The sequence below is a fragment of the Prinia subflava genome, chromosome 25, assembly GCF_021018805.1.
Source record: "Prinia subflava isolate CZ2003 ecotype Zambia chromosome 25, Cam_Psub_1.2, whole genome shotgun sequence".
Classification (NCBI taxonomy): Eukaryota; Metazoa; Chordata; class Aves; order Passeriformes; family Cisticolidae; genus Prinia; species Prinia subflava.
In genome coordinates, this window is record NC_086271.1 from 1990001 (window position 1) to 2002140 (window position 12140).

Below are 12140 nucleotides of genomic sequence, written 5' to 3' on the forward strand. Positions count from 1 at the left end.
CTTTTGTCTGCTCTTTCCAAGTCTCAGTACTTGCCTTACCAGTACAGCTGTAATGCCTGAGTTTAAAACAATCTCATGCTTTTGCCACTCTCTCCATCCTTCTTTCAAGGTTTTTTGGGCTTCTGCCTTGACACAAGAAGTTAAAGCTTATCTTCACCGTTAAAGAAATGACAGACCTGCTAACGCACCAGCTGCAATTTTATTCTGTCCTCCTTCTCCCTCTGTGTATTTCTCAGAATCCTCCACTGCATCTGTTCTCCTCTCTCTTTTCTCATGCTTGGTTTTGTATTTTTTCACCGCCAGCCTTGCAGTTGAACCAACTACATTTTTACTGTCAGCAGAAGAGTCTTTTCTCTATCAAGTCTCTTTGTAATCACTTTTGCATCAGATTCCATGCCAGCTGTATCCCCTTACAAACTATAAACTGTTCATTTTCAATACATCATTTTTTTTTTTTGATGCAAGCTGATCTGGATACAGACTATAAGCTATATTTAACCTTTGGAAAATTCAAGTAGGTTGATGAAATTATAGCAGGTAGAATCTGGCCTCAAATTTCAGCATTTTTTAAGCCCCCAGGTACAACCCTTTGGCAATTTTCCACTAACTTGTTTCATTCACTTGGTATAAAGGGAAATAAAACACTCATCTGACTGATGGGATGGTTGTTTCTCAGGGCTTTATTCTGATTCCCATAGCTTAGATTTGAAATATGTTTCTGATAGGATTCCCACTGGGCTGTTAAGGGTGTTAATCAATACTGGCAGCAATTCAGACCTCAGTGGACTCACCACATTTATCCTATCATCCCATTAAATTTTAATCAAGCTTTGATGGCTTTGCTAAATAAACTTTTCTCAACAGCTGGGTATAGATACAATATCTGAGTAGTTGCTCTTGCATTTCTGCAGGCCTTAAAAATGCCCTGAAAAATGATTTTTATTCAGCTACAGTTTGCTTTTGAGAACCCAATGTAAGTGAAATATTCTCCTCGTGTTACAGACCTTTCAAGAGCACTAACATATAATGGGCTGCTGAAGAGGTTCAGTGACTGTAGGAGAGGAAGGAGGATATCCAGCGTTTCTCTCATTGCGTTTTGCCCTCCAGGTTTCAGCTCCAGTGCCCAGTTTAGTGCTTTTCAACAAGCCTGTGGAATTTTTCTTCTTCAGAAGGTTTTTTCCATTTCACTCCCCAGTAATCTTTTAGAGGTGCGGCCACTGGATTTTTCTGTATTCTGTATTCTGTTTCTGGATTTCTGTTTATTCCAAAACCCACTTATTTATTTGCCAAATGAGTCAGAACACTTTTAGGCCTTCATCCTCTGTGCAGGATTTGTTACAGGTCTAGAAATTTTACTGCAGATTATTTAGACCTCCTTTTAGATGGAGAACAGCACTGAAAATGGTGTATCTGTGTCTAACTTAGATCATATTCACCACTGACAGTTCCTACTGGTCATTGGGTGAAAGATGCAGTTTTTGCTATGCATTTATTGTTACAGTTTCACTGTGCAAAGTAAATGGAAGAACTTTGTCAAGCTAAATCTTCCAAAATTCAAGTTACAGCTCTGTATTTCTTGGCAGTGAAACTCATGCTTCAGACTATCACATGTGTCACACTGAAGTTTCTATCTTTGGTACTAAATGAGGTCAGTTGATAATTTCTTCTTCATTCAACTGTTGACAGAGTTCCATGCAGACTTAATTATTATTAATAAATTCCATTAATTCAATTAAATATAATTAGTTTAAATGCTAATGAGTGATCTGACACAGAGTGCAGAACAGCCCTACCCCGTATTTCCTTCCATCCAAATTCCATTCCCTCCACACAGGATGCAGCCAATACTGCAGAAATTTCATGAAGATCATATATCTCTGCTCACAAGGATCTCATGTGAGAGTTTTAAAGCCTTACTGAAGCCAAAGTTTACAAGATCAACTGCTGCTCCCACAGCCACAAAGCCTGAGCCCTGCTACAAAAGGAAACCAGATCTGTTTGACAGAATCAGTTCTTGACAAATCCGTGTTGGCTCACACTTATCTCACCGTTGTCTTTAAGGTGCTTAGACTTTGTTTGATAATTTGTTCCAGAAATCTTACAGCAGTTGACATTAAGCTGACTGGCCTGTAATTTCTTGGTTTCTTTTTTCCTCTCTTTCAAAAGACATTCAGAATACCTTCATTTAAAAGACACTGGCTCTGTTCTGATCTTCTGATTTCCCATTCTCAGCAAATTCACAAAGAGCACACTGAGAAAGTCCACACCACCTCTCAAATTCTTTTTGCCTTCAAATACAAGACAGTTGGTAAAAAAGTCTTATTGCTCGGTACTAAGATCTATGGTATTCAATGTCTAAGTAAGAATATCAACATATTATAAATGCCCAGCATTTCCAAATGAGCTTCTCACAGCAACATCAGAAATTATATTTTATACCTCATTTAGGAGAGTAAAACATTGCTTGAGAAGAAATGCTGGCTCTGTAGCATCAGTGACAGCTTCTCAGTGCAATCTTGGATCACTTAAATACGTGCTGCTAACAATTTCATTGTTAAGAGAATGCATTCTTTCAAATTCGCTTTCTAATTGCTCAATCTGATTTTGGTTGAAAAAAAACTAAAAAGGAAAAAGAAATTCCTATCAGCAGTTTCCAGGTTTACAGTGCAGGTTTTCTCTTTTACAGACTGATTTTTGAAAGCAAAATGCCACCTTTATCCTGCCAGGAAGGGAACGTGCTTCCAATAAATTAAAGTGCACATGAATGCTGCATGGGAAAGCAAAAGAGGGAATATTAGTTATGAGCTCCAATGGTGCTGCTTCTCTGAACGCAGATAAATAATAACAAGAGCCATTAAACTTAGAAAAGCCCACCTGGCTTCTCTCCCCCTCAGTTCACTCTGTCTAGTGAGGCCATGTTAGATGGATACACAACACACACTTTACAACATTGTTTTGTAGAATTTGCTGCAAGTGTTCATTTTTGTCTTCTCTCCCTTTCCTCCAAAGCTGCTAAATGTGCATGCCACAGCATCTAAACTGTAGCTGAAAAAAGGGTGAGTGTGATAGCAAAGCTGCTCTGAGAGTAACTTCATAACGATTACTGCAAGAAAGAGCAATGTATCACAATATTTTCTCCATCTAGTAACACTTATCTTAGCCTCTGCTAGGCCAGCCTCGAGGGATTAAAACTTGGAGCTGAATTCCAGGGTTTCATTTGCTGTACAGTCTGCTGCAGTTGGTGCTCTAAGGCAATTAAGCATATTTCTTAAAGAGTTTTCAAAAGAAAAAAATATGTGTGGCAGCATTTTCATTTACTATGCCTGCCTGTAGATAAATCTAACTTTTTCTTTCCACAAGTATTTTAATTTTCTGAAGTGAATGGAACTATATCAGTACCAGCTTTTGAGAAGGAAGAGGAGAATTACAATGGCAAATAGCAACAATGAAGAAAGGTGGTGCAGTGATTAGCCCAGGTAAATAACATCTTTTCCTTTTACAGCTCTGAAATTCACAAAACTGGGGAAGACTGGAGCATCTTTCAAACCTAAATATCTGTCTGTTCAGCACACCTTGGGCACTGAGTAGGAGCAAAGCTCTGGTAGTCTGCAGCTGCAGAAAAATACTAAAAGCAGTTCAGTGTTCTGGTGATATTCTTTGGTTCCTTTTACATGATTCTGTGTAGCCAAGCACAAACATCCTCCAAAAGGCAGCTCCCAGGCATGTTCCTTTTCTGTGTTTAAATCCATTCAGATCCATTTCCCACTCTGCCTGATCCCTCAGGAGGTGAGCACAGAGCACAGCCACCACAGAGCTCTCCAGGGATCATTCTTCTCAAGAAGCCACCTCGCCTCCTGATCACCCCGTTCCTCTCCATGTGATGCTAAATCCAATTATTTTAGCCAAGAATGACCCCTTAAATGCAGAATGGACCCGATGAGATTTTACTCTGAATAGCCCCATGAATCTGTGAGGCACAGGTGTAGAGAGGGGGCTGAGTGGGGGGGGTGTGTCAGGGTGAAAAGACCAAACTCAGGGAAAGGACTTTTGTAGGAATTATTGCAATCATCTCATAGGCTTGGGCCCAACAGCCATCTCCAACCCACAGCAGGGCAAGCTGCCAAACTGCTTGCTAAAAAGGTTTTGTGGCTTTTCAGCTTTTTCTCTCTGGTTTGTGGTTACAATGCATCTCTCCTGGTTGTCTTTCTTGTCGTCTCTTCTGCAGCCTGTGTCCATAAGCCTGAGCAAACACATCAAGTACCCTGTCTAACCACCAACATCTTTCTATCAATACAGAGAGCTGCCCTTTCAACCCTTCTTGCCTTTATTATTTGCCTCATACGCCTGGAGAATAAGTGATTGCTAAGATCTCCATGACACAGGCAGGTGACTAAAATCTAACAACAACGAGCCTCATCCCAAGTCTGTGTGAATTTGGTAACAGGAAATTTTACCTGGGTCTCCTCAGTTCCCAAGGCTTAGCCACTTTCTTTCCAAGCACAGATTTCCTCTGTCTGCAAGCTGTTGGTGTAATGCTGGAAGAGGCTTCTAGCCCCTGAGGAAATTCTTAGCTGGAAACCCACATCCTTTTTCAGAGAAATCTCTCCAAGTGTTACCAGAAATGAAGCCGCATGAACCTCATTTCTGGTCAGACAACTGTCTCGTTGATGGCAAATTCCAGGTATACTTTTGTGGGATGATTAACCTACACGTCTCAATCTTATATGATAAAAAACTCCCAAACAACTCTACAAAAAACTGAGTTTCATCTTTTGTAAATGGGTTTTATATAATAGCGAAAATAATGCAGTATTTCTGAGGAAAATTCAGTGTCAAGTGTATCCAGCAATTTAGAATGTCTGATGATGCACAACCACTGAAATTAATTACCATCATCTTACAAAATTGGTTCTAATTAGCTGATGCCTTCCCACTAGAATATCTCTGAAGCAGCCTCATATTGCAAATCCACGCCAATGTTTTTTTACCCAAAAGCTCAAAGTTAGCAGCCGGCACACAGTGTATGTGGTGGGGAAGACATAATTCAGCTGAGCTTACTGATAAATTCATACAATAGCAGAAAGTGGACACCACTATCTGTAAAGCAAGGAAGGAAGGGCCATTATGATTTTAGGGGTGAGAGATTAAAGGCTGGGCACAACCTGTACTGGCGTGAAGCAAATATCCCACCATGGCTGTGAGGAGGGCGATGGCAAATGGAATTCTTCCTCTGAGATACCCTCACATGGGTCACCACAGAACCTCCCTTTGAATTTGTAAGACTGACCCATTTTTGGGTCAGGCTTTGGGAGAAAGATGGATGCAGGGAGATGCTGAGGAATTTTTGCTGGTTGTGGCATTATTTCTTATGGTGAGAAAGGGACTTTTTTCCCCTCTATGTAAAAACACTTTGCACTGGAACAATTGAATCCTTTAAATAATAAGAAGGACAGACTGTGATAAGCCCTTCCAAATCCCACCACATTTGTTACAGTCACTGAACGCCTTTCATTAGGATTGCTAAAGATAAAGCCTCTCTGCTTTTTGTGTCGTCACAAAAGCTTTTAAAATTGTGGAAAAAACTATTATTAATGAAGCAGCTGGATTTCGTTTAGAATAGGTTACTTTGCAGCCATTTTCTCTGCTAATTATAAAGAGAAATGCTGACATATATCTGCAGTGCTTTGGGATGTTGAATATTATCTAAAGTACATTTAAAAAGCATTTTAGAAGAATAACCATATCTGAAGTGTGAATTGAAGCTGTAAAATAATATACATGAAAAACAGCTGCAGAAATTATTAGCTCAGATTTCCCCCCAGCAGTTCTGCTTCCAAATATATCCAATGCAATGTGAGAAGCATTGCTCCACAGTAACATCATAATTCTGCTGATGCCACTTTCTATTGAAGTATCCTAATAAGTAGTAACTGCTCTGATACATGAATGCATGTGAAATAAACCTGGAATATAGATATCACACCAGAGCAGTTCAGAGAAAAGTAATTCACTCTCATTAATTATTTCAGGACTTGGTTCTATTCTCTTCTCTGAGATTCTCCACACACACACACATGCACAGGACAATGTTTCAGGCCCAGACAAATCTTCCTGGGGCACTGCTGGAAAATTACAGAGCAGGGAAGCTGCAGGTACTGAAATCAGAGGCAGTTCCTGTGCTGCAAATGGACAGAGAGGTAAGCCAGAAAGGAAAGGGGAATAATTTTTAAAAACTACCTTTTGTCCAAGACATGCATGATATTAAACACTACATAAAAATAATTTGATTTTGAAAAATCAGTAAATTTTCATGGGAAACTGCTGGAATGTTTCTGACAACATAACAGATCTCTGTCATGTGTCTTGACAATGGAAAATAAAAATTATTTGGGAGAACCGGTGAGGAGGACAACAAAGAAATGTCAGAGAAAAATTACCATGGAACAATCAGACCCAAAAGGTAAAGACAATCAGAGCTCTAGAGGTATCTGTGGCCATGGCTCTGCTTTACTCTCAGGGCTGTATCCCTTGCTCCAAATGCTCTTGTCTTGTGGCTTCCCCTCTTCCCAACAAGTACTGCCTGCATGACTTTCTCCCCTCTCATGTAAATCTTTCTGAAGTGCTGGCTGCTTTTCCCGCCTGCTTATTCACCTTTTTTTTTTCTCTAACCAGTTCCTTCTTCCTGCTACCAAAGAAGAGCCTTTAATCACCATCACCAAGATTTTCAAGCCAATATTTCCACAGCTCTGAACGTCTCTCCTTTGGGATACCCTTCCAAACAGGTTCCTAAACCCACAGGCCCCTGACTTCCCACATTTACTATTTTAGATTTACTATTCTTCAAGATGGAATTGGGAAGGCAGTGGGGCTACTGAAGGCTGGTGTTTACTTTTGAAGACAAATCTGAAATACTTGACATTAAAATTATTCACACAGGGTCTTAGGTCAGTGGGTCTCTGGAGCATTTCCAGGGGTTGTGTTAAAAAAAGAGACTATTTTAGGATAAGTTTATCTTGCAGAGGGAGGTCATCCTTTCCTTTTTCATTTCTAAAAAGAATTAAATACAATTTTGCCATCATATTATTCACATTTTCTGTAGCCCTTCTTTAATGTTTACTAAGGACCTTTGGGGGTTAATTAATGCCAAGACATTTCACCCATGAACTGTTTTCTAATTCAATTTGTTAAAAGCAAGTAGCCATAAATATTATAAATCAATTACTGAGTATATTCTACGCTTCACCAACCAAAAAAATCATAACAGAGTATTTTTGAAGGTGATTGAGAAAAATGAACCACTTCCATAAGGCCAGGCATTTGTGCTTCAATTTATCTTTTCTTTCACAAAAACACAATTTGAAATACATTTGGCTAAATACAGGAACTACTTTTGCAGAAGAAATCAATTATATTCTGAAGTTTAAATCTTCTTTTTTTCCAGACGTGCTCTAATGTATTACTGTACCTCAGAAACGTACCCTGGGGAAAAGGCTTCTATTCTTCACTAAAAATCCATGAATAACATTATGTAGAAATTAATTTGTGATAAATGATTTAGAATCTTAACCTGGAATGGTTTCTGATTCAAAATGTCATCAGAAAATGGCACCTCACCCGCAGGAAGGAGTCCAGGGATCCGTTCTCCATGTATTCAACTACAATCATTACTGGTCTGCCTGCAAAACAGCAAAGACACACATCAGGGTTATGGACATATTATGGGGCTTTTACAAAATTCTAGCTGTTCTGCAGAGGTTATTCACAGTAGCTGAATACATAAAATATTTCCAGAATTCTCATTTATATCACAAATACAATTCCCCGTGTGACTTCCTAAGAATTATTTTCTATGCTTTTTAAACTTTGTTTTATTTTATTTTTTGTTCTTACTGGATTAGCTGAATGCACATCATTCACTTTGGTGCACTTTCCCTTAAAAATGATCAAAGAAGAACCTGCTATCTCCAAATAGCAAAGCTTGCTGCGTAATATTTTGGATTGTATCTGAATTAGGCAAACCCCAAATATTCATAAGCCATGCCCAAGTCATTACAAACTGAGGGTCATCATTTTCCTCTCAAGGAAAAAAATCTCAGTGATTTAAGAACATAGGAGACCAATAGAATGGGTCACAAATAAAGCTCTCTCAGATATACTGTGTGAACTGGGTGTGTATAATCCAGCAAAACTCTGAATTCATATGTTTTTAAATACATAAAATATACACTGTGTTACTTAAATCAACGTTTTGCTCAACCAGCAGAGCCCCAGGGTGGTACCATATCCAAACTGAGGCAGACCAAGACATTGCATTTATTTCTTGACAGGATGTCCAAATCTGAAGAAACACTTTTGAAGTGTGTACTTAACTAAGCAGCCATTCTGTACAAAAAAAATTAATGAAGAAGAATGTTAATAAGGTTAGGAAGGAGGTGAAGGGTCTTAAAAGAGCAGAATTTTCTTTTCCTGGGAATGCCCATCTCTGTTGGGGTTTGTGGGAAATCAGAGCTATGCCAAGTGGTGACACTGAGTCCATTTCACTTCCTCAGTTCCACACTAGCTGGGCCAATATTTGCCAAGCCCAAAGGAAGACTCTTTCATCACTTTTTCTTTACTCTTCTGCTCAAATTATGTTTGTGATTTTTTTGGATGAGGGGATGAGATACAAACACAGTGCTCGGGCTGATAAAGTGTAGAAGGGCATTTTGATTGTTCCAGCACAATTGCCCATTTCTGTTCAGTTTGGTTAATAGTGGAAGTGTTTATTTAACTGTCCACAATGTATAACAGGCCACAGGCAGGTATTTCTCCTGAGCTGTTACAGTTAACCTTCCATCTAAAACAGTAAAGAATGATCCATTTCTGTGTTTGCTTCAGCATGTTGACCAGAGTTTTATATTCCTGGTGATGCCCATTCACAGAGCTTAGCCTGGTCTTTAGTTCCTATCAATATTCCCAAATTTCCTCTAATAAAATTTGTGATTATTTCTATACTGACTCCCATGTTCACATCTTCAATGGATAAAACCCTTCTCAGTGTTGTCATAATACTACATTTTTTTTTGTGGGTGTGAAAATTCCCAGATGCCTTGATAGCCTTTTTGCATAGTCCTTGGAAGAATAATCAGCTTCTTTCCTTTTAAATGAATGTTTAGTCTCAGCTGATGATGTGCATCTGCCACCAAATCAATGATATCAAATCAATCTGCACCCACTGGTTATACCCCGGTTTTGCATTATAAACTTAAAGATACATCACTTTTAAGCTCTTAGAGATCAGAGCGCTTTAAAAATTCATGTTTCCTTTAGTTCAGTTTGCTAATGATGACAAGTTGTACAGCCCATTCTCTTTAGTTTCAAGCACATGAATGCCCCAGATTCCCTTACCTTTATCATTTGCTTACTGTCACAGGGCTGACACCTCCACATGAAAGGAAAATTCTATAATCTAGAGAAGTAAGCAAACTGCAGCCTGATGCTGGAGAATCTTACACCATGCCAAACCCTCTCGAGCAAGTAGTAATTTCTGAATTGGGGCAGACAATAGGATTTTTCAATAACTAGGGATGTAAAGTTGGCATTCAGAGGGCATATTTGGTTGGTTAGAAGTTACCCACAAATTTCCCTTTCTGGGTAAATCAACAACTCAAACACCTGTACGGAAAATTAGAAGGGAAGGACAAATGGAGCTTTAAAACAGCACCCCTGGTCTCCTGTGGGCAATCCTTTGGCACTCTACACTTTCCAGAAGCTGTAATGTTCTCTAGAGGTTCACAGGCTCTCAGTGCAGCTTTTATGCTCCTTAGACTCATTAAGCCTTCAACACACATTATTTTTTATACGTTCTAAACAGAACTATTAATTCTTCCACATTCTCTCACAAAATATTCCTCCCTCCAAAAAAAACCCCCACCTGTACTTCCTTTTGCTCAGACCCTATGCTCCTAGGTTAAAGTAACTATGAAATATACTTCTATGCATTAATCTGTGGATTTAAAGAAGAGATTTCAGTACTTTTTTCACTGAACAATGAGGTTTTAAATCACTCAACTTGAATGACTTGAAACGACAAAACCAGCTCTTCCAAGTGACAGCACAGGAATGGCACTAAATGCACCCAAAAAAGCAGCATTTTCTTTCTAGCAGGTTGCTGTACATCAGAAAATCAGCATATCATCAATAAATTTAGTCACTTAGGCTGATAGCTTCCCACTGACTCAGTCTGTATCACTTGCCATGCCACCTAAATTTCAAATGAAATTGAGGTGAGATTGTGTCAAGACACCACAATATGTCATGACACCATGAAAATAAACCTGGCTCCATCACTTGATTATCTCAAGCAAAAATCTTTAATCTGGACACAAACCTAAATTTTCAAATAATCCAGTCTTTAGTGTGACAGCACTTGATAAAAGCCACCTGATTTTTGCTGCAAGTTTAATATATCCCTGGAGCTATTTATGTATTCCAAGCCAGACTGTGACAGTGACATTTTTAGTCAGCACAGTATTTGTGTTTGGGGCACCTGTGGATTTAAAAAGTCTCAGCTGTTGTTAGGGTGGCTTGAAGATAGAGTAACAAACTCTGGTACAACAGTAGAATCCAGTGGGAACTTTTATCATCAAAGTGGCAACACTGGCTCTATTGCCAGTGGGTTATCCTTTATAGAGTAGTGCAATTTGAGTCCAGAAAAAGTTGTATGTGCTGGATTGTGCAAACACAAAATACTGCTGTAAAGGGGACTACAAAACTGACTTCAAAAATAATACTGGGAGATTTCTAAACTAGTGCAGTGTTTGCATCTAAATAAATTTTAAGAAAAGCCTATTATTTAGATTACAAAAATTCACGTTGTTCTCATGGTACTTAAGAATTCTTCATCCTCCAAATAAGAACAGGAAGGAATAAGTGGGAGTGGGGCAAAGAAATCTTTGAGATAGAGAAGCAATCTTTGATTATTTTATCAAGGGGTAGGCTAATGCAATGCTAGAAGGTATTGAATTATTTTCCCAGGATTGCTTACAGCAGAAAAGATGGAGAATAAACAGATTTAAGGACAAGGAGCAGCAGGATACAAATGGCAGGGAAGGCACTCCTGGGAGTAACAACAACCTCCAAAAACAGCTGCACCTCCTGGGACAGGAACACACCCAATCTCCAGTCCAAAGAATTGCCCAGTTCAGGGAAGTGTTTCCACAAGGATACAGGAACAGGTACAGGAGAAGGATCTGAAGAACTGAGTTAATTTACAGTCAAGAGCCACACAAGGAAAGGAATGGGAAAAGGACACTGGAAAAAGTGTCAGCCGAGGGCTTGGGACCAAGGAGCTAAAAACTGTGGGTGTCGCTGGAGGAGAGCACACAGCTTCTCATTTGAATTGGGGCAGGATGAAATAAAAATGTTTGAAGACGGGTTCAGTGATCAAACCAGTCAAATCAGATTTGCAGCAGTTTTAGATGCTTAGCACTGATGGAGCAGGGAGTACTGTGAGAAAACAGACTTTTTAAAGCAGAGGAATTTATAGTGTGTCCTGAGGAAATAGGTTTGAACCCTAGATACAGATTTTAGACACTACATATATCACATTTATAATTTGCAGCACATTATAACAAGTCAGCCTCTTGTCACAAGGTGGGAGTTGCCTCAAAACTGTGAACAGCCCCTGCACCTTCTATAGATTTGTTGTGATAAATTAAATTTCTGTCCTTTTCCTGCATCCTGCCAAGCCCCAGTACTGCTCTTGCGTATTTTACTACATGGATAACAAATGAAATAATAACTGTATTTATACATGACACACACACTGATACCATCCCCACATTCTCTGTTCTGCGATTTTTTGTGAAAGCATAAATATTCCTGCCCTAGACACATGTGGGATATTGTCTAAAGCAGTTTTCCCTCCTTGCATGTGGAGTAACTGTGGCTCTGGGAGATCCATTCCAGAGTTCCAGCATCTCAGAAAGCCTCACTGAACACACAGGAGCAGTACTGGGGCTTGGCAGGATGCAGGAAAAGCACAGCAATTTAATTTATCACAACAGAGATGAATCTATAGAAGGTGCAGGGGCTGTTCACAGTTTTGAGGCAACTCCCACCTTGTGACAAGAGGCTGACTGCTCCTGACAACTTTCCCT

General features: G+C 39.3%; 1 protein-coding gene across 2 annotated transcripts in view; it reads right to left on the minus strand.

Moving 5' to 3' along the window:
• Positions 1-12140, minus strand: part of EPHA6 (EPH receptor A6) — a 367586-nt gene that overhangs the window by 44579 nt on the left and 310867 nt on the right. For both annotated transcript variants that reach the window (XM_063419479.1, XM_063419478.1), the window contains one exon: positions 7615-7676. In XM_063419479.1, the coding sequence (XP_063275549.1) occupies positions 7615-7676 (62 nt within the window). The remainder of the gene's footprint in view (positions 1-7614; positions 7677-12140) is intronic.